This window comes from Bombus huntii, chromosome 9, assembly GCF_024542735.1.
Source record: "Bombus huntii isolate Logan2020A chromosome 9, iyBomHunt1.1, whole genome shotgun sequence".
Taxonomy (NCBI): domain Eukaryota; kingdom Metazoa; phylum Arthropoda; class Insecta; order Hymenoptera; family Apidae; genus Bombus; species Bombus huntii.
In genome coordinates this window covers 15,112,646-15,139,430 of record NC_066246.1, presented here as the reverse complement: position 1 = coordinate 15,139,430, position 26,785 = coordinate 15,112,646, and the positions used below count along the sequence as shown (strand labels likewise).

General features: G+C 35.1%; 1 protein-coding gene across 2 annotated transcripts in view; it reads left to right on the top strand.

Annotated features, from left to right (window-relative positions):
- Positions 1-495: 495 nt before the first annotated feature.
- Positions 496-26,785, top strand: part of LOC126869822 (LIM and SH3 domain protein Lasp) — a 42,856-nt gene continuing 16,566 nt past the window's right edge. Inside the window, exons 1-2 of one of the 2 annotated variants that reach the window (XM_050626890.1) lie at positions 496-914; positions 15,024-15,118. In XM_050626890.1, coding sequence (XP_050482847.1) covers positions 846-914; positions 15,024-15,118 — 164 coding nt within the window. In that variant the 5' untranslated portion in view covers positions 496-845. The remainder of the gene's footprint in view (positions 915-15,023; positions 15,119-26,785) is intronic. The other variant, XM_050626889.1, reaches the window with a different exon arrangement.

Here is a 26,785-nt window from a genome sequence, read left to right as displayed (position 1 = left end):
CCTTGATTACTTACATTCAATTCTAGCCATACGAAAATTAAATTACTGATAGACGTAAATAGCACACGTTGTTACATTGACTAGCGCAGTATATTAAACCACTTACTAGTTTAAAACTTTCCCAATTGAATTAGACGTATCGATTATAGCATCATTAAATATCCAATTATTGCATATTATCTATTAAAACATCACACAAAAAAGATACTTCAAAGTAAAAAAATTTAATCTGAGAAAGTAATTCTAAACCTAAATTATCAAGATATTTTCGACTTGCTCTACCTTACCAACACATTGCATTCGAGATAGCTACGCTTGAAATGATATTTATAACCAACATTTCGAAGAATAATAAAATCAGTATCTCATTTGTTCGTAATTAAAGTCTTCCAAATAAATAATTTCTTGCAGAAAAGATTTTGGAAAGATTTGATATATATAAATATTTCGTTATCGTTTTGATTAGCGTGGTACACCACCATTACTGTCAGTCAAGAAGTTTTTGTAGCTAGACGAGAACAAGAGGGCAGTGTAGTTTGGTGCGGCTCTGTGGCACCCGTGTAGTTCGAGGTTTTCTGCTGGTGTGCATTTTCTTAATCGTGGCGGTTGTCGTCGAGAAAATTCGTAAACAATCTCAAATCGTGTACGTGCTCTGTCTCTGATTTTCTGCGATCGTCCCGATACGAAAGACCGCGCGGATGTGTCGTTAGTGTTACACGTGTTTTTACGTTCGCGCAGTGTTTCGTGAAGACAAGAGAGGCCAAGATACATACGTACGCGGAACTGCGGCTGTGAAGGAGAGAAAGAGAAGAAAGACGACGAAGAAACGAAGGAAGAAGTAGAAGATGAGCAAGACGTGCGCCCGCTGCGAGAAAACGGTCTACCCGATCGAGGAGCTCAAGTGCCTCGACAAGGTACGTTTTTGTTGTGTTTGTCTGGTGAATTTTCGAAGATCTTACTATGTTTTCTCTCATCTGTAGATTGCGGATATTCATGCAAATTCATATTTTTATGAATATAATTTAAAAAATGGAACCTAAATTTAGAGATTTATTCTATCCACTAAAAATTATAACGAGTATTATATCTTCGATATTTACATATTTATCCATATTTTGTGTATTCTGTGTATTTTTGCACCATCAGATGTTCCATAAATACATAAAAGTCCGCAGTCTATTCATCTGTATGTAGTAACAAATGTTTCAACCAAATCTATTCTGTCATGAAATGAAAATAGGTTATAGAATTACATTTGTATTATCTTTATTTGATTTAATGCAATAAACACGAGCTAAATTATTGGTTTACTGTTACTCGAACGACAGAAGTGGTCTTATACTGTCTCTTCAAAGTTTCCCGGAAAGATTTACGATTTTCGTGCGATGCGATTATTTCCAACCCACTACGCATGCGAATTTAATAAGTAAAGCGAACTTTGTTTTTGCACTTTGGAAACTAATAATCTTTATATAAAGAATCTCTAATACGCGATAAGATTTTTTTGTATAGACAACGTATTATCTACAGTCTAGATTCTAGATTGTAGATTATTGTCTGTAAAAGAACTACACGAGCCTCTTTGTTTTCTTTGCGCCTCGAAAACGTTCCGCTCTTGGTTTATACATATCTCCCTCAAGAATGATCCCGCTGTGAACGGATAGCGTGGAACGGCTCGGAACTTTTTGCAACAGATCGTAGGATGTACCGTTCTCGTTTAGTTCCGCTTACTGAGGCGTGCTGTTCCATTCGGCATAATTGTCTGTGTCGTTCTGTCCGTCCACGCCAGCGTACAACATATTCTCTGTTCTCCCTTCCATCGAATCTACCAACATTTTTCTGACGAAGATGCTGCTTCTTTATAGTACGTTTGTAGTTCTTAGTTCATTTTCATCGAAACCATTATCATCAACTTACGCATGCTTATTCGAATAGACGATTAATTGAGATATGCGTAGTCATTTTCCAGAGGATGTGACATACAAGGAAATTAGTTAGTTCCTAGTGGATATTTTAGTTTGGTATATACCGTATGTTGAAAATTGTAGTAATATCAGAGAGGCGATGAGATTTTATGATTCAAAATACAACGAAAAGCCATAATAACAAGTTGATACTGGATGTTTCGTTTTATATATGAAAACTTATCGAATGTATATGTTCTAACTTGCTAGAGGTTTTAACATAAACCTCTCTTATGTTTTTTCGTATACACAGAGTACAATGTCAGGACTTATTTATCAATACCTCCTTACTAATTTATTTTTAAGATTTAGGAATGAACACAACGAACATAATAAATGGCAGTAATAAACATTTTGAGGTTAGTTTATCATTTTAGTTTAGATACAGATGTTATGTGATGGCCGTGTAAATGAGCAACATTTTCAACAAGATCTTAAGTAATATAATAAATTACTAGGCAATTTAACTTCATTTGTATTTTATTTTGATTTTCAAAAGCATTTCTCTCGAAGATGAAGCCGCTCTACAAAATAATTTTCCCATTCTTGATTTTCATCTTATATTGTGTGACAGAATCGCGTCTCCGGGGACAGTTCAACTAACTCGTAGCGAGGCAATGTCGTTAATAGGGTTGTTTCGACGGAAGCGTCACGACAGTGCACACAATGTGGCATAGAAAACTGCACGTGCCAAGCGTGTTGCTATCGACGCGGTAACTAATGATTTCGTGTGAATTGCACGTGTTTGTTGCTATTAACCCTTTCGTTATTTCGTACATTGTATTTGTGGAATAGTTGAACATATCGCGACTTTCAGTCGCTTAATCGTCTTCAATAAGATTATAGACGTTGAAATAACGTATAGCAGTTACAATTTATTTAACGTACACTGCTGTGCACATAGGATCGCGTTAACGAGGCTTAAATCGTGTAGGCGGTACTCTGCGCCGGAAAGCGAACCGGAGCTGGACGCAGAGGCTCGGACCTCCTAAATTTGGACGTATCGAAACGCGCGATCTCTTCACGTTGGTTTTCTAAATTCACTTCCTACGTCTTTCTCCTGCTCTCCTCTAAGTTCATGTATTTTTAGCCTCTTCTCTGGGTCACGACTAGATTACTCAGCCATTAACCTTTCTAAAGGATAGACAGAAATTTGAAAATGCTTACAATCCGACTGTTTTTAATTTTATTAAATACACTGTATGTTAAACTTTAGGACGTTACGAATTACAGCTCTAATTTTTCCTTAATTTAACTCACTTATGTCTAACATTTAGTATTTATATACATATGTGTATGATACACGGTATACGTATGTATGTATGTGGCTCAAAATTATGATTTTTGATCAGTTTTACTGTCTCAGTTTCACTGTCCACTAATATACATAAGAATTCTTATGAGCGAAATGAATACCAAACCAGTGAAAATAACTGGTATCAAATTTTTTACTTTTTCAATTATTAAAATCGTACAAGCTTTAACACATCGTTGATCGGCTATTTCATACAAAAACTGATTCGCGCCACAGGCTATTTTATAAAAAACTAACAATTTAATTTTGTGCATGAAGATACGAGTTTATTCGTGATCGGTCAACATTGTGTTATATAGAAACTTATATATATATATATACTTTATGTACGAAGGCAAACCACTAGAATCGGATCTACCCGCGAATAATTATTTCTTTGTAAAATTACAGTCTGTTACCGCGCTCGCTGATTTTTCCTTTCTCCGCGTGCGCGCGCGCATATCTTGCCTTCTCGTTATTCGTAGCCTGTACGTTCTTGTGAATAGCGTGTATAGAAGCACCTTCCTCTCTTTCTCTCTCTCTCTCTCTCTCTCTCGCGCGCGCGCGCGCTCTTCTTTTGTATCTTCGCTCCTTCTCCATCTTGATTCAGTGGTCTCCATCTGTGAAGAAACCTCGAGTACGGAGGACAACGTGCGCGGATCAAAGCGAGTAGCGAGAGCGTTGCATCGTCGAGGAAGACGAATTTAGCGCACGAAGAACAATTAACGCGTGCTGCGTCCCTCTAATCAGAAGAAATTTAAATTACTTCTAAAAGGACGTTGTCTTTTTGTAACGTAGTTGTCTGCAATTAAGAAACAAAACGGTCGTTAAATATGACTATATGATGGAAAAACGAGAATGGGGCAATTTTTCTTTTTAGAAATATTCAACTTTATTTGATGTTCTCTGTTTGCAATTTGAAATTCGCGTTATGTAACTAATCCTTCGTAATGAAATAGCGAAATTATTGTTAAGTATAATTCTATAAGATATAAATTATAACGAAAGAATTTTCTTTTTATTAATACAAAAAGTAGCTTGTTGTACTCTTCACAATCTCAAATTCGTGTTATACCTATAAATTATATTATTGTACTTTTTTGCAATGAGTTCTTCCATAATGAAATAAACAAAACGATCGTGTTATATATAATTTTATAATAGAATAACGAATTTATTTTCTTCGTTCAAATTTATTTATTGTATTCCCTGAAATTTCAAATTGGCGCCATAGAACTAATGATGACAGTGATAGGGGGAATGAAAGCATTCAGTGAGGACGGGGCATGTGTGGCGTATATACGTATCTGTAATTTGTCCATACAGACTCTTACATCGCTTATTAACAAGTTTATGTATGGAAAAATCTCTCTCTCTCTCTCTGTATGTAATTTAACATTTTTTTTTTTATTATTCGGTTTTACATCTCTTATACCTATTTCGCTTCTTATACAGGGTGGTTGGCAACTGGTGGTACAAGTGGAAAGAGGGTGATTCTACGCGAAAAAAGAAGTCGAAAATATAGAATACAAATTTTTCGTTCGAGGCTTTGTTTTCGAGAAAATCGACTTTGAATTTTCGCTCGGCACGCGTGCACTTTATCGCGCCTCGTTATAACGGATCTCACTGTAGATCGTTGTCTCGATGGAAAAATAAAAAAAAATTTTTGTTCTATATTTTCGGCTTCTTTTTTCGCGTAGAAGCACAGACGCGTTTTTCGCGTGAGATCCGTTATAACGTACCGTACGCGTACCGAGCGAAAATTCAAAGTCGATTTTCTCGAAAACAAAGCCTCGAACGAAAAATTTGTATTCTATATTTTCGACTTCTTTTTTCGCCTAGAATCACCCCCTTTCCGCTTGTACCACTAGTTACCAACCACCCTGTATATCTACCTCCCCTCTTATCCACTCTATTATATTGCACTTCCTTAATTATTCTAAATTATTTCTAACTATTCTAAATTAATTAATTCTAAATTATTCTTCTTAATTATTCTAAAAACTAAAAACTAATGACTAAAAAACTATTGCAAATTTGGGCTTTTGCCTCCTTGCTGTGCTTCCTTCTTGTCGTTCCTCCCCGTCGTGCATTGCCCTTCTCTTCTCTATTATTAATCTAATATTATAAATATATATAATATTAGATTGCAAAGGAATATCTACTCTGTAAGGTGGAAAAGAACGCAAAAGGATATAAAAATTGGCTGTTTCTTATTGTTTTCTAATTCGTAGTGGCAAAGTATTTGACCGATCTCGTTTATATTATGTATTTTTAGATTGCGATCTATAGATCGCTCTTTATTCCACGCGCACGTTATACGAATTTTTTCGTTGTATTGGATACTTTCACTGGGCTTGAAGCGCGTTCACAGTGTTTGTTCTATTTTTGCACGTTCGATCGTATATGTGACGCGGTTATGGTGCAGCGCCGGATTCAAATAGTGTCTTGTTTCAATTTACACTACCCGCATCTGCGTACGGCCAGACATACGCATCCTGGTGTAGAAGCAATTAATCCTCGTCCCATTAACCGAGAAGGAACCGCTAGCTGCTTTTTTCACCACCCTCGGCATTGTTGATCCTCCTCCTCTCTGTTTTCTTCCCCCCTCCCCCTTCCCGTTACTTCTTTCTTTTTCCAAAAACACGCGCTATGATTAAATTAAGGCGTGGTCGAGGGCGAGGAGCGAACTTTTATCATCTTCGCTTCCATGGAAATTGAACACGTTTGTTGTCATTTTGAATTTTTATCCTCGTAACTTTCAATTTTGGAGCATTCAAACTTATAAACTTTATCATTTGCAAATTTTCTCATTCTCAATTCATCAAACTTTCAAACTTGTACATTTTTTAATTTATAAATTTCACAGCTGATAAATTTTCAAATTGCATCGATAACAGTTCGAAGTTAGAATGAAATTTCACATATTCAAACGCTCACCTTTGCTTTGAATACCACTCGAATACGAAAGATCACCGAAACGAAAAATGGAAATGTCACGATAGCTCGGCAACAAATCCGAAACGATCATCTATCATACGACTATAGTAACGTGCTATGTGATCCTCAGGAATAACGTAGTTTAGTGAAATTATAATCGAATTCCAGGCTGAGGCTACTCGGTTGCGTGGGCCTGGCACACGGTTGCAACAGGTGGGAGTCATTCCCAACCTGTTGCGCCTACATCTCTTCAAAAATACATTGATTCGAGCCGAGCGTACGAACGTTTGCGCTCCGCTCGAGAGTCGAACCACAAATATTTGCTCGAATGTCTTTTACGTGATTCCATCGAGAAGAATATTTTTCATAGTTGAGAATATCCATGATCTCCACTTTGAAATTAGTCGAACGATATTCCTAATGATAAATAGCGAGGGCGTTAATCGATCAAACAAGAATCGTCGATTAAATAACCTAAGAATAAATAATCATTAAAAAAAAAAAATAATTATCTAAAAATGTCAAAAAACTCGATTAATTATGTATTTCCAAGAATTTAAAATGATCGATAATCGACGAAAAATTACGTTATCTGTAGATAAAAATTTTATCTAAATTTCGAAGAATTTATTCTTGTTGAACAAAGAGAATTGTATTAGATAATAGAATGATCTGAGGTAATATCATGGGATGCACGATGTGATCTAGAAGAATGAGCCTTTTACTTTCCTGCATCCCCGGTTTCAGCCGTTAGAAATTTCTGTTATGCCAGCGATGCGACACGGCATCCGGTTGTTTCCCACCAGTTGTTGCGAAAACGCGAATAATTATTCTACGTGCGCGAGTAACATCTACTAGATACCTTTTAGTAGGAAAAAATCGAGAACCTCCTCGTTGCATTTCAATTCTCCGACGAGCTGCAACTTACTTTATAATTTATCACCACAAACCTGTATCCTCGGCGACATTTCTATAAATCTAAAACCACAAACTATTTCCCTTGCAAAGCAAGGAAAAAACTAGCCGATAGAACTACCAACTCTGACGCCAGTTTCTACTTTCAACATTGCATTTTTATTCCTGACGAATCAACATCCTTGCCATTTGCAAGCGTAGCGAAACAAATCAAGTTATATTCGTTCAAATTTCACCGCAAAATAATTTATACCTCCTTACAAAAACGTTTCAAGTATGGAATTATGTTTGAAATGATTCAAATTTCCCGCCACTTATATACATTCGAAGCAGTTCGAATTCGTTTAAATTGCATCTCTAGATATAGATTAATCCATGGTTTATGTATTAGCTTGTTCGAAAAGTTTCTTTCGTTTTATAAGGAAATAATAAACGCACAATGTTTTTTTGTTTTATATTAGTTTATTGAATTATGCACGAGCATAATAATAGAAATATAACGAAATGGATCAATTCAATAAAATAATATAAAACAGAAATTGTTCTTCATCTATTATCACCTTATGAAACGAAAGAAACTTTTCGGACAACCTAATAGATTAGGGACTAATGCTACATAGATTATTTAACTTATATAGATTAATTTTTAAACTTAATATTCTTACTTGAATTTCTTCAATTTATTTTTTCTTATTTTCTGCATTAATTTTAACATAAACTTCGAACTATTTCTCCACGTCAAGAAATACTATCTTCATCCCTGGCAAGTCATTCAACATTAAATTTCATTCGATTTTGATTAAAGTACTTCTATTCTGCAAGTTTTCATCGATCAGGAATAATAAAATAATGTACACCGATGAAATATGTACAACGTTTGATATTTAGAAGGTTAGAAAGGTCATACGGGATCATTTGGCTGTCATTGTCCGCGGAGAAGCGATTCGGCCGCGCCAACTTTCACTTTCAACGACGAAACGTCGCGCGATGCGATTCCATCGTGATAGTGTGATACGATTCCTTGCCTCTATGCGGTCGATTTAATTTCGCACGCCGCGCTTTCTTCCCGAGTAGGGAAGCATCCTTATACGGAAAAACCGCGCTGGTTATTCAACGTGCACGATTACACGACCGATTGTTACCATCCTCTGCTTCTGTTCCTTGTAATTGTGTAACATATGAGCGATCGTGGCTCGTACGAAAGCGAAATTCCTGCAATTTTTTACTTCCAATGTTGACAAAACTGACGTTTTATAGGTAAGCTATGGATATATACAGAGTGGTTGGTAACTGGTGTTACAAGCGGTAAGGGGGTGATTCTAGGCGAAAAAAAAGTCGAAAATATAGAATAAACATTTTTCGTTCGAGGCTTTGTTTTCGAGAAAATCGACTTTGAATTTTCGATGGGTACGCGTGCACTTCATCGCGCCTCGTTATAACGGATCTCACTGTAGATCGTTGTCTCGATGGAAAAATAAAAAAAAACTTTTATTCTATATTTTCGGCTTTTTTTTCGCGTAGAAGCGTAGACGCGTTTTTCGCGTGAGATCCGTTATAACGTACCGTACGCGTACCGAGCAAAAATTCAAAGTCGATTTTCTCGAAAACAAAGCCTCGAACGAAAAATTTGTATTCTATATTTTCGACTTCTTTTTTCGCGTAGAATCATCCCCTTTCCGCTTGTACCACCAGTTACCAACAACCCTGTATATATATGTCAGTGCAAATATGTATAGAATGCACATAATGTAGAAAATATATGAATATTCAGAACAATGTGCAGGAGTGTTGAGGGGAAGAATCATTTAATCCATTACTGGTATCGATTTCGATAGAGCTTAATGGGTTTCATACTAAGTGCCATCATGATGATTAGGGGAATATTAACCCTTTGCACTCCTATGTCGAGTGTGACTCGACATCAGTTTTTATCTCAGGAGTTTCTTTGTCGAGTCCCACTCGACATTCTTTCATGTCCCACCTTATTTGCGAAAGAAAAGCAGGATTGCATCCTGGAAATTGTTTCAAGATAAATCATACACTTAAAAATTACAGAATACAACAATAGTGTGAATAAAATTGGTATTTAAGTGAATTTTTTTCTTCCTTTGTTTATTTAAATTGTCTTATTTTTTAGTTAAAGTAAATTTCGAATAAAACACTTAAAAGGGTTGGCATATGCTGCTAAAGGAATTAAAATAAAATTCGCAGGTTTAGTCGGCAGTGGTGATTTCTCGATGGTGTTAGATCATTCTATAATTAATGTAATTCTATGGAGTGAAACTGCAATTATTCGAAAGAAATTTCACTTAGTACTTGATTAGGTGAATCCATTTATTTCAACTTAAATTTCTACAATATAATATATCGTATAAATTAACAGTAGAATTACCACACCAGTCAAATTGACTGGTTTTACAATTTTATTTTAAAATTCCTACTTCGTGTTATATTTTTTCCGCAATGATGTAATGACTTTCGCACCGATAACTAAAAGAATAATATAATGAGTTTTATTTTCTTTTTTATGTATTCAAACTGAAAATAATTTTGTATCAAGGCTACTTAAAACAACTGGTACTTGTCAAAGTGTAAGAGGGTCCTGCAATCTGTTTATCGAGTCCCAATTAACCAGTTTCCTCGTTTCGTACAATTTGCCATACGTTTTGTGTGATACCGCGTATCATTCGATATGATGATATCAGTTATCAGGAAAATTCCGGATCGATCGCAAGATGCTAACACTAGCAATACCGCAGCAGTCGAAACGACTGGTTCTACAATATTATAAATGTGTCAGTCTTCGTTTAGGGATGATAACATGGAATTACATTACAATACATAACATGGAATTGTTTCTGTAAAAAAGTAATAAGTCAATAAATATAAAAATATTCTATTATTACGTATTTTTTAAAGACCAGTGATTTTGGCTGGTTTTCGTAGAAATAGGTTCGTCTTAACTATCGGTAGTTTTAGCGTTAAAAATATATGTAAATATAAATAGGTAGATAAATGAAATGAAAAGTGAATACTTAAAACGACACGCATATACCTAAAGTGAACACAGTTTAGGAACCAATATCAGTAAATATAAAAAAATATAGTTAAGCTTAATGGCTACGATCTTATGTATCATGCGATGTGATCAATTAACGGCATCGTTTTCATCGTAAAACATCGTAAAGCTCGATGACCATATTTGATCCTGGACAACGTTTATGGTGAGTAAAATGTCTTGCGAAATAAGGGATTGGTCGTTGCATGAGCGAAAAACATTCCAAAAACGAGTGAAAGTGCTCCGAGTACAATGTTCCATCGGGTTTTATCGTGTCGTTTGTGAATATCGACTGTATAATCGAATCGCAAACATCGTACATAATTGAGTAATCGAGTTAAGTTGCTACTCGTTGCTACCTCGTAAGATCGTTTTGGATGCGTACACGCAACCGTGAGTCCTCGGGAAATTTCATGACTCAAACGCGAACAAAATACGCAGCTATGTACACTACATTTTGATCACGTGTTCATTCGAGTAGTTTTTAAAGAATTTTCTAATTATTAATTAAATCGCAGATTTCGATGTATTTGTGGGAAATATAATATACAAAATACATAGAATATGTATAAATACATATGTGTATAAATAACATATGTATAAATACATATGTGTACAAATATATATGTATAAATACATAGAATATGTATATGTAATAATAATAATATATGTATAAATAAGTATGAATAAATATAAAATTGTTATAATATTTAGAGGTTCAAATATATCTATATGTATATGTATCTAGATTCTATTTCTTGATTTGTATAAACATTTGCAATCTACTGATAATATCAGTAAATTTATAAATTACATTTTATAAGTTACTACATAAGTAATTACATTTTATAAGTCTACTGATAATATCAGTAAATTTATAAACTACATTTTATAAGTTACTACATAAGTAATTACATTTTATATGTCTACTGATAATATCAGTAAATTTATAAACTACATTTTATAAGTTATAAATTCTTGTTACATGAAACAATTTCTACAATTGTTTAATACGTATCGATTAAAACAAACAATTTATAATTTAGAAAATTCATCTGTAAAATTGATCAATCTTGTTACAATTATACAAAAGAATTTGTCAAGCGATAACTTGTGATCGACAATACCACTATCATTCTCTCAGCATTTTTGAAACATTTGCATAATTAAAATACCAATTACGTTGCCACAGATCTATCAAACTTTCTACAATTTTCCAAACCAAGTTTCTAATCTTAAATATCGCAATAATATTATCATATAATAAAATCATCATTTTCTTCGATTATTCACCGACTTGCAAATAATTTCAGCAAAGTTACGCGTTCGTGACGTTCGCGAGTCGAATTTTTACTTGCAATCAAGTTACTAACTGTTCACTGTTCACTGATTTGAAAGCGGTACCACGAGCAATTACCGCTAATCGCGATTAAGTAATTGCAATTAAATTGAAACAACGAGATCCAGGGTGTGCGTCACGTGCTAGCCGGTCCCATAGCGTTCTCGACGTAAAGCACGATCGAAAGTGGCACTGCTAGCATTTGTTCGTGGCGCGATTAACATTGCCAGCACGATACAAATAAGGTACCGTTGCGTTTGTTCGACGATGCATTCCACCGTCTCACGGACTGACACTGACGACCTGCATCGTCTAGAAATCGAAACGTGACAAGATTGCTCAAGTACTTTTGCCATTGCTTCAACCGGTTACTATCTCTTCTTTTGCATTCCCGTGTTTTTCTCTCTTCTTTCCTGTGGTTGTTGGTTCGATTGAAATATTAAAATTTCAAATTTGGAGGTTTGAAATTTGAAACATGGACATGTGAAATTTGAAATATTGAAGAATTCGACATGGAAATTTAAAGCTTTGAAACATTAGACATTGAAACTTGAAATTTGGTTAACTCATCGTATTTCGAGCCTACAGTCCAAATTGCATATCTTCTTAATTGTGTTTCATGCATTTTAGTGTTTTCCGATATTTCTCTTTAACAATTTAGTATACGCTTGAATATACAGGGTTGTTGGTAACTGGTGGTACAAACGGAAAGGGGGTGATTCTACGCGAAAAAAGAAGTCGAAAATATAGAATACAAATTTTTCGTTCGAGGCTTTGTTTTCGAGAAAATCGACTTTGAATTTTTGCTCGGTACGCGTACGGTACGTTATAACGGATCTCACGCGAAAAACGCGTCTACGCTTCTACGCGAAAAAAGAAGCCGAAAATATAGAATAAAAATTCTTTTTAATTTTTTTTTAATTTTTCCATCGAGATAATGATCTACAGTGAGATCTGTTATAACAAGACGCGATAAAGTGCACGCGTAGCCATCGAAAATTCAAAGTCGATTTTCTCGAAAACAAAGCCTCGAACGAAAAATTTTTATTCTATATTTTCGACTTCTTTTTTCGCCTAGAATCACCCCCTTTCCGCTTGTACCACCAGTTACCAATCACCCTGTATAATATATAGATGAATTATTTATATATTTTGTTGCTGTTTTTTCACGTAAGAGGTTGATTAACGATGATCGATGATACATTAGAGACCACAAAAGACTATCTTATCTACGCGGTAATTAGGGCATACGTAGTAACGTTTATCAGTTTTGGAAGGTTAATTAGCCAGCAATTTTGCTCTGCCTTTTAGTTTTCGATTTTACAATGCTTTGCAAGAACCATACAACTGCTAGGTAAAGTTGGCTCGTATGACAAAAAGATCAGATTGTCTTTCTTTTCTACCGTGGTTTGTATCGATTATTAAAGTGACCATTTTTGGTCAACGTTTATGTTAGATTATTAACATATTATTAAGTTTCATTATGTTAAAAAATGTGCGGGCCACAGTAGGTCGAAAAATAGTCAATAGTCTTCTATTTCTTAGGTAATTTTTACGTTTGAACTAGAATTCACTGGTTTTCGCGTTCTTTGCGACAATTTACACAAAAGGAGAGAAACTTTATCCTAAATACAATGAAACGTCTGGAGAATAAAAAGCGTTCAAGAGACAAGGCGTTTTTCACGAGGAATAATTATAACCCTTTGTTGACCGCGATCAAAGTTGACTCACACGCTCGTGAGTCATTTCTCTCTTTCCGGGTGTAGGCCTTCCCGCGATGGCCGTTCTACTCTAAGATCCGCGACCTTATTCGACATCTGACATCACCAGCAGCCTTGCTAATTATCGACCAGCAACTATGACGGCCTTCGGTTATCTCTGGGTCAGCTGTGAGAAACGTTCGACCGATGGATCTATACAGAACCAAACGCATTCCAAATCGAATTGTCGTTGTGATCTCTTTGGTAGAGTTACGACGCACGATGATTTACAAAACGAATTAATTTTCATAGATATCGTGTTCCTGATCTACGTTTACAGACTGCGAAACATGAAAATGTTTAACAGGGGTTGTTCGAGGATATTTTCTTCTGGATATCTGCAATTGTTCGCGACCTTCGATAGAAAAACGATGATTACGTTTTTCACTCATTGAACGTTCGCCGATCTTATCGAAGAATACTATTTCACGCGTTTATTTATCATTAGAAAATGGATAGTTGGGTCAGAGTGCGTGCTTATTGTTGGCACGTGATAAATCCTCACGCGGAAAAGACAATGTTGGGAGGCTGCGTATTATCGTTTAGATGCTACCAATGAATAACAATGAAACAAAGGCATTGCCACGATTAGATGGCTTTTGTTCTCCTAGAAACCTACGAATAATGTTTCTTTCCTGCACGTGGGTGAAAATACGGCGAGCGAAACTGTTGGTTTTTGCGTATGATAGGAGACGAATGGTTCTTGGTATTCTTTTTTACTTTTATCGTACAGAATGTTTCATTTTACTTCTCAGTTTCTTCAGTCTGATACCAAAATACTGGATTTATATTCGAGCTGCTCAAAAATCTCATGAATCTTTCAAAATAAAGAAAATAGCTTGTTGCATGTTACACGATTTGATTACTTGGATATATAGTTAGCGTTCAGCTTCTTCAGAATCAAACGAGTCATTTCTATTTTTTTCTTTTTTTTATTATTTAATTTGTACTTTAGAATTTGTTTAGCTGGACAATTGGTAAATTTTTCTAATTTAATTGCTAAATAACATGTGGATGGCAACCCCCAGCGGGATACCATCTTCGAATTTGACTATTTTATTTCTTTAGCGAGGTTACTGGGGTGTTTTCTTTTTAGTCTTCTTTCTATGAGAGTTAGGCTCGCTTCAGCAGCCAGCTGGTTTGAATATGTTGCCGTTCTTTCCTTGTATTTTTCTGCGTACCTGCCGATTCCTTCTTTGACCGTTGGTCATTTCTATGATCGCAAGAATTGAGATATAATCTTGTTTATAGTAAGGAGATGACATAAATATTATACTATAGATACTTCGTGATAAATTAAAAAAAAAGAATCTTTTTAATATCATTTTTCTCTATCTTTTCTATGGAGTTGATCATATAAAAAAGAAGATGAACAATGTGCACAATATTCCTGGTATTAGGTTGTCCGAAATGTTTCTTTCCTTTTATAAGGAACTAAAAGACGCGCAATGTTTTTCGTTTTATATTAGTCTATCGAATTATGCACGAACATAATAATAGAAATAGAACGAAATGGACCGTACCTAACTCGATAAAATAATATAAAACAAATTATTGTTCATCTATTATCACCTTATGAAACGAAAGAAACTTTTCGGACAACCCAGTATTTCTGTCTTCTTTTCTATATATTTCCTCTTCTATTTTCTAAGCGTCTATAACATTTTACAAATATTCTGGTCAATGGTTCATTAATATGTATTTGTGTACAAAGTTCGAGGGGAAAACTCACTCAAAGATATATTTCTTGCAGATATGGCACAAACAGTGCTTCAAGTGTCAGGGTTGCGGCATGATTCTGAACATGCGGACGTACAAGGGTTTCAACAAACAGCCATACTGCGAGGCGTAAGTAGCACAGAATTCCTCACTTTATATTGCGACATGATGCACGATCCTATATTTTCTAAACAGAATAATGACTAGTTCACTTAATTGCTCTTATCTATGTAATTAAAGCCAAAAGTTTATCATTTATTATAGATAGGAAATATTAAATAAACATCCTCCTTCTTGGATAATAAATTCCGATATATAGATCTATTTCTTTTTGATCTTTCGTTTAACTTTTGCTAATCCCAAACATTTCCATAAATCGCTTCTCCATTAGTTTCTCATTTAATAGATTTTCAAGCATTCGAACTCTTACTATTATCATCTTTCAAACTCCGTGTTTCATAAACTTTTGTTTGACGGAATCAAAGTTATTAATTCTTAGTTCAATCTCGTTCAACTTCTCCTTAATTGGAAATATTTATGTAAATCAGTTGTCATTGGTATCTTAAAGAGACTCTCTAGGATCCAAACTCTAATGGCTCTAATTTCGTCGTGATTTATGAAATTATTAAAGTATAACAATTGTAATGGTAAAATTTAAGGGGAATAGAGTTTACCAGACATTCGTTCAACTTTTCCCTAATTTCAAGTATTAGGTTGTCCGAAAAGTCCCTTTCGTTTTATAAGCAAATAGTAGATGCACAACATTTTGTGTTTTATATTATTTTATTGAATTACGTTTGATCCATTTTATTATACTACTTCTACTACAAAATGGATCATACATAAGTCCATAAAATAAAAAACGTTGTGCATCTATTATTTCACTTATGAAGCGAAAGAAGCTTTTCGGACAATCTAATAGTTCTGTGAACGAATTACTCTATTACACACATAATCTCGTAAACGGATTTTCAAGCATTCAAACAGTTAATTTTTATCATTTCTCGAACGTTATAAACTACATAATTCACGCCGTGACTAAACCAAGCTATTAATTCTTAATGACTAACAGCTACCTCATTTTCAATTAAATCATCGGTCACACGTGTACTCAGCTTCTTCAGCGTGTAATAAACTGCGAAGCTCGTGTTTAGACGAGAAAGAAAAATGATCGGTGAGAAAGAAACATGGATTCGTAAGAAATGGCCAGTTTTCATGGTTAGATGCAGTCGAGGTGGCGAAAGCGCGCGATTCTGCGGTCAGGATAACGTATAGTTGTCGTGTTTTCTCAACGGATCCTCCTTTTATCGTGGCTCCTTTCAGCTGCCGTGTCCTTGCCACGTCCACTGCGCTGTGTCGCGTCGTTGCGACTCATGGTCTCCAATAGGGATCTGAGTGAAAGGATCCGAAAGTGTATTGAGCGAACCAGGCATCGGTACGTGGGGAAACATGCCATCTGTTCCCCTGTGTTCTGGGAAACGTCGTTCTTTAGCTTCTGATAAGGAATTAGAAATTTGGAAGGAATTTAGGTTCGTTGCAGGCGAGCGGCTTGCGGCAGGCCAGCTTCGGGCGTTCAATTTTTCTTCCAGTTCAAACGAACGTTTTGCGTTAATTTGCCACCGCTTCGTATCGCTGTTACTCCATTAGGCTGTCTGAAAAGTTTCTTTCGTTTTATGAGGAAATAATAGACGCACAATGTGTTTTTGTTTGATGTTATTGTGTCGAATTACGACACGATCCATCTTGTTCTGTTTGAGATGAACACCGGGACATTTCACAGACTTGGTTTCACGTTTGTATGAAGGTGCACTGTTGTACTCTGTATGTTAACTTTGAAAATTTAATAGAATAAAATTTTATCCCCTTTCGAGGGGAAAGATTTACATATATTATCGGTATATCAGTGTTATACATACAAAATGTCTCATCTACATTGAACAATAAATATTTATGTGCATGTTAGACTTAAGTTGTCAAAATAATATTGTAATTACTATGAGACATCAGTATGGAGAATATAATATAAGATTTAAAGTAAATGGGATAATATTTATTGAAATTGTGAAATGTTAGGTCGTTTGAAAAGTTTCTTTTGTTTTATAAGGAAATAATGGAAGCACGATATTTTCCGGTTTATATTATTTTATCGAATTACGTATGATCCATTTTGCTCTATCAAAATAAAGATCACAACGTTCGACAGATCAGGTTTCATGTTTGTATAAAGATGCGTCGTTGTAAAAGACGTGTCTGTAAAAGAAAGACGTTTTTCAGACAACCTAATATTTATTAATATAAATATTTATATTATTAATATAATATTTCCAATTTCATATTGATAATATTTTATACTTTTATATTTTATAAAAATTTATATCTGTTGGGAATTGTGGATCTTAATCGCCGAAATAAATGTGTAACTACACTAAGATTACACTTAGAATTGATATGAAAATAATTTCAAATTTATTTAATATGTTATTTACAAGATCTGCGTCGATATACATTTGCACGAGTCTCAGCATTCTTTTTGTCTCACCATCTTCTTTACCACGCTACCAACGGAACAATTGTATTCATCTGTTTTACAGGACGCTGTGCACGCACATATTAGGTCGTTCGAAAAGTATCTTTTGTTTTATAAGGAAATAATGGATGCACTATATTTCCCGTTTTATATTATTTTATCGAATTACCTATGATCCATTTTGTTCTATCAAAATAAAGATCACAACCTTTGACAGATCAGGTTTCATGTTTGTATAAAGATGTATCGTTGTAAAAGACGTGTCTGTAAAAGAAAGACACTTTTCGGACAACCTAATAGCGTTCGTTTGCACCGGGCCTTAGAAGAAGTTGAAAATATTCAAATTGAATTCATCCATAATTAGATACACTTATTTTCGCGTTAGATTATAATCATCCTTATTATTCATATATAATCAATTGAAATAAAATTCGCGGTGGATGAGCGCACCATATTTGTATAAAATTTCTTTCGATATGTTTGCAAATGTTGATCATCTGCGTTACTAAAAAAAAAAAAAAAAAAAAATAAGTGCAGTTACTGCTTATTTATCGTCGGTTGACACGTTGAAATTGATTTCAAGTACCACTCAATTTCGTGTCACTGACGTAGATCAGTTGGAATATACGAGGGGAAGGCCGAGGAGAAAGCGTGCGAGATTTAATGCTTTTTCGTGATAACTTCTCCACAATATGTTTTTTTAGACTCGTCCAATTGAAATATATTATCAAACAGCGATATTACCAATAAATAATATTTGAATAATCAGTATCACTCGGTGTCGTTGAATTGTGTATTGAATTTTGTATTTTTCAAATATTCCACACTTATCAAATCAATAGCACTGGATTCTTCAAAATCGAACAACGTAATTCATGATCCAGGTCGATCCAGGAGACGATCGGTATGCACAGCGTTTTACCGTAAAGCAGTGACTCGCGGAGTATTCCGAGTGAGCATCTGCGATGATGAAATCCTTCGAAACGCGTATCGAATCTGCGTTTCTCCGGCGTTTTGTGTCTTTTCGCCACGTAACGGCCTGCAATTTGCACGAATACTAGGTCGTTTCGTTGCCACGGGGAAACGAAATTTCTGCAACGTCCTCGCTTGATTGCGCGCATATTGACGATACCTTGCGAGGCTTTAAGAAATCGAAGAACACGCGAACGTTACGATTTTCTCGATCATTATTTATAGATCATGGATTTCTAATACACGACCGAAGTTGAATTTTATCTTTATATTCCGTGTGAATGAAATTTGCAATTTTTATGGTTCATGGTTGGTAACTGGTGGTACAAGTGGAAAGGGGGCGATTCTACGCGAAAAAAGAAGTCGAAAATATAGAATAACAATTTTTCGTTCGAGGCTTCGTTTTCGAGAAAATCGACTTTGAATTTTGGCTCGGCACGCGTGCACTTTATCGCGTCTAGTTATAACGGATCTCACTGTAGATCGTTGTCTCGATGGAAAAATTAAAAAAAAATGTTTTTATTCTATATTTTCGGCTTCTTTTTTCGCGTAGAAGCGTAGACGCGTTTTTCGCGTGAGATCCGTTATAACGTACCATACGCGTACCGAGCGAAAATTCAAAGTCGATTTTCTCGAAAACAAAGCCTCGAACGAAAAATTTGTATTCTATATTTTCGACTTCTTTTTTCGCGTAGAATCGCCCCCTTTCCGCTTGTACCACCAGTTGTCAACCACCCTGTATATTGTACATATACATATATACAGTCAGTCTATAAACTCCTATATATACCCATCAAATTTTGTATAATGGGATTATCGAAAGAAATAAAAAATACATTTCGTCGTAGAATCGTCTGTTATTCTATAAATTTTGTTATTTTTTTAAGTTCGGTTAATAGGAATTTCAAATTTCAAATTTTCAAGTTCCAAATTTAAAGAACTTTTGTAACTGTATAATACTTCACGGTTCGTTGTTTCATTTTTTCCTCCCTCGAAGAAGGAAGTACATTTGCTCGGTGAAGAACAACTGCAACTTGCAGAAGTCACGTTATAAGAAGATAGATCTCGTTAAACCATCCGACATCTGCTTTTCGTCGGAATCTTCATCTTCATCTCCATCGTTTAAAGAACAACTGCACGTTGTCCTCGTTTGTAGAATCACCCTGTAGAAATTCGAATATCCTTCCTGCATATAATTAGTGGAACCGATATAGCAAAGTCGTAAATTAAAACACTATGTGGACATCGATTGATACAGCCGCATACTTACGCATCTTATAAAAGTGCTTTGATTCTGTGTCGAAAACTCAGCTTCCATTATGTAGAGAATAACATACGGCTTCTACCAATTACACCAAACGTGACTATAAGGTGGAGAAGAAAAATTACGCGAATCGAACGGTTTATGAGGCGGCATCGCGTTCCTCGCTACGGCAATGACAGAGTGCATGTGTCGAGCAATGCGTGGCGAATCAGACGGTGCGATGGTCTGAATAAGCAAAGCAGAACACGTGTGAGTCGTGAGATTCATTCATTCGTCTGGCATCCTCCCGCTCGGTCCTGCTCACCCCTCACCTTCATTTCCCTTGCTCTTTATCTTCCCCCTTTCTCGCGTCTGTCCACCGTTCATTTAATTTTTATGAGCCCGTATATATGAGCAACGTACGTTGTCTGCTAGTTAGATGACCTCCTTCGCCCCAGTATTCGTTCATACAAAAAGAATATCAAAAAGAACACAATATCTTTACGCAATTTTCAATTTAAGGCTGATTATTGAAAGTGATAATTGAAATGATTCGCATAGACAAAAAAGGAGATTTCTCACAGTTACCGTTAAATACACAATTCTAATCACTTCTAATCGCTAAGGGTTTCAAGAGATTCGATTAATGAAATTTTCCACATATACACGCTATAAAACTTATCCAAATTATACTAAAAACTGATGCAAACAAAGGAATTATCTCTAAGAGATTAAGGTTCCGAGTAAAAGGAATTAACACGTCTTCCTCGATTAACAGCTTCCACGAATTGCAAAACGTGGATACAGCATGGAAAGATATCATAATGAAACTTGTATTTAATCCTTAAACAGAATCCAAGATTAGATACTAGAGAATTACATACAGCTGTTATCACGATTTTTCAATTTTCCATTGCATATCATCCTTCCTACCAATTTCATTTGTTCGCCAAAGCTGGTCCAATCCAACCATTTCTCCAGCAGATGTTTCCCACGTCGTGAAGCGCGCGAAAACAATTTGAATTAAGCGAAACGTTTCCCCTGGTTGATGTACTGTTGCTTACAAATGCGCGCGAACACTTGTTCCGGGTTCTGTCGTCGCGCGACGCGCGCAGAATTAACTACACCCGGCAAATGCCTATGGCAAAAGGTAACACGTGTTTCTTCGTGGCCGCTTTTGTTCCACCGACGCGACAGTTCCTTTCCTCGTCTTCCGTTCTCCATCCGCGTCTTTCCTCTGCGTCTTTCCTCCGCGTCTGTCGCGCCTCTCTTCGCCAACTGCTATTTTTTTTTTAATTCTTTCTTCCTCCCTTTCCTTTCGTTATCATAGTAATTGACAGGATGGCACAGGCACGTAGACGCGCTTAGTCATTATGCTGGTTGAGCGATACCTGCGTTCCTCGCTGTTTTAATTAAACGTTTCAGCAACGATGATGGCGATGCTCGATAAGGACGCGTGCGGAAACGTTAGAAATGAAAACGATCGTTGTTTCCCGCGGATGAAAGCACCTTGGATACGAAGCTATGCAACGTAATTGCCGGCAAATTGAGATTTTAATTGCCCGTAATTAATACATTTTACGTTTGCCGCATGTTCAGATGTGGAATCATCGCGGCTGGTCTTCTGCAAATCATTGTATTCTGAGATAACGGGAAGAATGTTTAGAATCGATTTACATGGATTTATATTGTTTAATAGTAGGATTGTGCGCACTGGTGGACATTGTGTTGCTAAATATAACATCTGAATTTTGAATAACGTAGGTTCAGTTATACATGCGTGGAATTCTTTCTTGGAGAAAAACAAGAATAAAGATTGCGAGAAATTATTATATTTATAATCAAAGAATGTTGTCTCTGTTTCTTAATATCTTAATCTTAGTGTTTATAAAAGCAGTTCAATATAAATTATCTTCTCTGACGCGAAAACAAATTTATTCGATTATCTGTATAGTTTGATTATCCGAGTAGCGTGTATTATAATTAGCTCGGATAATTAAAGTTCTGCCATATTATCAAACTTGTTATTTTCATCGTTATGCAAGAGAATTTATTGACACTGATAACTTGTAACTTGTAAACTCCTGCTAGTGATACTAGCTCGATCGCACAACGTTTAGATTTTCCCTTTCTGTTGCAGATCATTTTCTACGATATTTCTAATGATTGAGAAAACTTGTGAAGTGTCGGAATTTCCATAATTTATTGAGAAATTAGTCATCGTTTCCTTCCGGTAGCGTTATCCACGGTTGCCCGGTGGTCGAATGATCGCGTCTCCTCCGAATTTCAACTCTTCGTTGGGAAATGATGTCATCCTCCGGATCGTCATCGGTTCACCACGAATGAATCACTTCCCTTTGCCTCGTTCTTCTCTATTTAGAGGAGGCATGCAGCGTGGCTGCGGTTCACCTCAGAACAACTTGGCACACTCTCATAATCGTCGGTCCTTTCTCTAATTGCCAGTCATTAGTATCGTTCTGCAGTTTCTCCGATTGCTAATCTCACGTGATCACTTGAAAAACAATTAAAGAAGCTGCTGTAAGAATGAGATTTCACTTTCTAATCATTTGAATAGACCAACTCAGAATTATTCAAAATCGAATCACTTTTCGAAACGCGCTATAAAATCATAGCCAACTGATATTCGTGTTAATAAACTTTTACAACTTCTGAATGTATGGAAACTGTGAGTATGAAATATGTGTAGCTGATTGAGAATTAATGTAAATGCATACATCGTTATTTTCCATAAAATAGCGTTCTACGTTTATTATTATTCGGAATTCATTATACCATAAGTCATGGGAACGTAACATGCGTAACAGTGAGTAAAGTTGTAATGTAATTAACTATGAAGCTAAAGCAATAATTCTATGTGAATATCACATATTTAAGACTAAACATTGAGCAGTGAAACACACCTTTATTTAAATCAATATTTTAAGGAAATTTCATTTTAATTTTCTACATTCTTTTTCCTCCGTTTTGTTGGAAGCAACGACTTTAGTTTAGAACAGTACGTTGAACAAAAATGTCACGGTAGCGTAAAACGAGACACAAGGGCCGGGAATAAAATACGAACTGAGGAAGAAACTCGAGAACACACATATGTGTATATGCATAATCTGAAACAGTGGTCGTTATGCATTGCGTATGTGTAATATATTTATGTACGTAAATTACGCTCGTTACACGGTCGTACGTCTCTCTAAATCGTTCCATTATTCATTCGTTTTATTAAAATCGCTTTTAAATGTTATGTATATGATCAAGATATTTAAATGAACCGCATATTAACTTGTACAGGATGATCGTTATATTTAACCGTCTTCTCATTTCGAGTTTTGCTGCTGAATTTGAATTTGAGCATGTTTTACGTATGATAAAGTATCAGTTATGAAATAAAAAATGCGATAAGAGTTATATTATTTCTGATAGCGTCGCGTACAGATACGAATACCGCTTTTCAAGTATAAGAGTCTTTCAAGGTCAATCTTTTCTCGTTCTGAAAAGCTCACGTCAGAAGAGAGCAAAATTACATTTCAATGACGTTATTTTGAAATCTTCGTATAATGATAAAAAAGATAAACTTTAAGGTTACGATAGTAATTCGATTAACAGTTCTCTCAAGTTTTCAAATAGACAGAGTGTATTTAACATTGCTCTATCAAGATAGAACGCGAAGAATGTCGCATCGGGATAAAGAATCTGCAACACAAAGGTGTTTCAAGGTTCCAATTTTTCGCTTTTTAAAGAGAAAAGAAGTCCGGTGACGTTATCTTGAAATCTTTTCAATGATTCGCTATATTATGCCGTTTGGCTCGTCTTCCTGCGGAGATAGGACAAAATTTCGCACATTTAAAGAAAAATTCTCATAAAGGATATAACCCAACAAACACGAAGATGGTACCCCGCTGGAGGTAGCCGCCCACATGACAATCAAACAGCTAAAAAATTCTACCAAATGTCCAAATTGGACAAATTGTGAATGTGAAATATTAAATAAAAAAAAAAAAATTTTTTTTTAAGAAAATTCGTATGAGTCGAGTTCGTATTGAATTAACGGCTCTATGAAATTCGCAAATATATGTACTATATTCGCAATAAGGATAGAATTGTAAAAAGTGGCTCCATACTAAACTTTTAAGCTCTATACTCCGCACGTGAGAAATTCGCATCGCCGAAGAAAAAATGCCGGAAGTATTGGCGTCGTTAAATCGCGTGGCCTCAACTCGGAGTAATTTAACAGCTAAGAGTAAAAGGGGTGGCCAGCGTAGCGTGACCCGACTGCGTGGCTACGGTGAACCGACCTTGTCCCACAATGCACCTTTAAACCCCACCATAGTTGAGACAACTCGGCCTAAGTGTAATTTTACAACCCTGTATCAGACAAGCTTTCTTGTCGCGTTACTTGCAACAGACTGCACTTCGTACGACGCGAATAACGCTTATGGGAAGTAATTATGTTTTTCATTTTTAACCTGTTAATTGGATCGCTTCTTAAGTAGCAACTTTCACTATTCGGAAATGAGTAATTAATAGACTGCGGATGTCTAGACAAACCGTTTTTTTTCTAACTTTTAATTTTTCTTAATTAGACCATTTTTTTTTAGACTAGGAACTACTAAAATTACGAAATCAGTAGATTGTAAATTTGATTAGTAGGTTGAGAATATTTATGCAAATTCTTATTTTTCAGAATTTTGCTGAGTTTTCTTACATTTGGGATTGTTGTATAGATAGAAGTTTGTTTTAGTCCTTGAATATTATTTTTCGAAATCAGGGGCTTTGTTACGAAAAGAGATTATATATATAATTTCTTATATAATGTTATATATAATATTATATATGTTTACATCTTTGTATTTCCACCTCACAGCCTTGAAAAGGATTTCGTTTACAGTCCCTACAATGTCGATCTACTTAATCTATACCTATACCTGTACCTATACCTATAATTTTACGTGTTCTGCTTGGTCTAGTTTCTTACTTTTGCTTTCAAAGAGAAGATTATAAACAGACAGATACTTGGGTAAATTTAATATTTTTATATTTTATCAATTTTATATTTTTATGAACATACCTGGAGAAATTTGAAATTAAAATCTCTTCTACTAAATATTATAATTTTTCATCTGTATTCTTTACACCCTTACATATTTAAATCTCCCGTATATAAATGCATAAATATTCGCAATCTATTAATTAATAAAGCTAAACCAGTTTCAATTATCAATTTTAATTCTTGCGAATATAGATACAATTTATTTTACATATACAAATACGCAGAAACGAAACCATGATTAAAATATAAAAACTTTAAAATATGGAAACATCTGTATTCATCTCTATTCTTTACACCCTTACATATTTAAATTTGCCGTATATAAATGCATAAATATTCGCAATCTATTAATTAATAAAGCTAAACCAGTTTCAATTATCAATTTTAATTCTTGCGAATATAGATACAATTTATTTTACATATACAAATACGCAGAAACGAAACCATGATTAAAATATAAAAACTTTAAAATATGGAAACATCTGTATTCATCTGTATTCTTTACACCCTTACATATTTAAATTTGCCGTATATAAATGCATAAACATTCGCGATCTATTAATTAATAAAGCTAAACCAGTCTCAATTATCAATTTTAATTCTTGCGAATATAGATACAATTTATTTTACATATACAAATACGCAGAAACGAAACCATGATTAAAATATAAAAACTTTAAAATATGAAAACATCTGTATTCATCTGTATTCTTTACATCCTTACATATTTAAATCTGCCGTATATAAATGCATAAACATTCGCGATCTATTAATTAATAAAGCTAAACCAGTCTCAATTATCAATTTTAATTCTTGCGAATATAGATACAATTTATTTTACATATACAAATACGCAGAAACGAAACCATGATTAAAATATAAAAACTTTAAAATATGAAAACATCTGTATTCATCTGTATTCTTTACATCCTTACATATTTAAATCTGCCGTATATAAATGCATAAATATTCGCAATCTATTAATTAATAAAGCTAAACCAGTTTCAATTATCAATTTTAATTCTTGCGAATATAGATACAATTTATTTTACATATACAAATACGCAGAAACGAAACCATGATTAAAATATAAAAACTTTAAAATATGGAAACATCTGTATTCATCTGTATTCTTTACACCCTTACATATTTAAATTTGCCGTATATAAATGCATAAACATTCGCGATCTATTAATTAATAAAGCTAAACCAGTCTCAATTATCAATTTTAATTCTTGCGAATATAGATACAATTTATTTCACATATACAAATATACAGAAACGAAACCACGATTAAAATATAAAAACTTTTTATATGAAGAAATCACAAGGTCGAGAAGATCTGTGATCCGGAGAACGAATTAACTCGTCTGCTCCGAGTTAATAGGTTAACCGAAGCATCTCAGCTCGAAACTCAATCGTCGTTCGATCGATCGAGTTCTTTGATACGCGACATTTCAATTCGTTCACAGTGGCACGCTGTCTCTCCTCGTCGATATCTTTACGGGCTCGAGAGGGACACAAGCCCGAAGAAGAAAAAGTGGGAATCTCGTTTCGGCCTTCGTTGGAATTCGAGTAATGCGGTCGAAGTAAGGCTTCGTTCGGTCTCTGTGCCGACACTGCTAGGCAGGCTACTTCCGAAGCCATTCTCGCGATTCCTGCCAGCGGTTACGGAATCCAATAAGACCAGTCTCGGAAAATTTCTCCCCAACGAGACGTCATTGGAAAAAGGAGACCTTGTGGTTGTCTACTGCAGGACCGGTATACCTGACCATGCTACGATCGCCTGCAGTTACACGATTCTTTGCATTCGACTGCTCTTATTGCATGTACTTCGCATTAATTATTTCTTAACTTTCTTACGCGTTATTCGTGGGATAAACACTGGTCGAGGATCTATTAATTTTCTATGGTTGACAGGATTCGATTTTTAGAAAGGATATTTTTCGAAGGTTTTATTAGGGAGTAAAGTAGCCGAGGATATGTAAT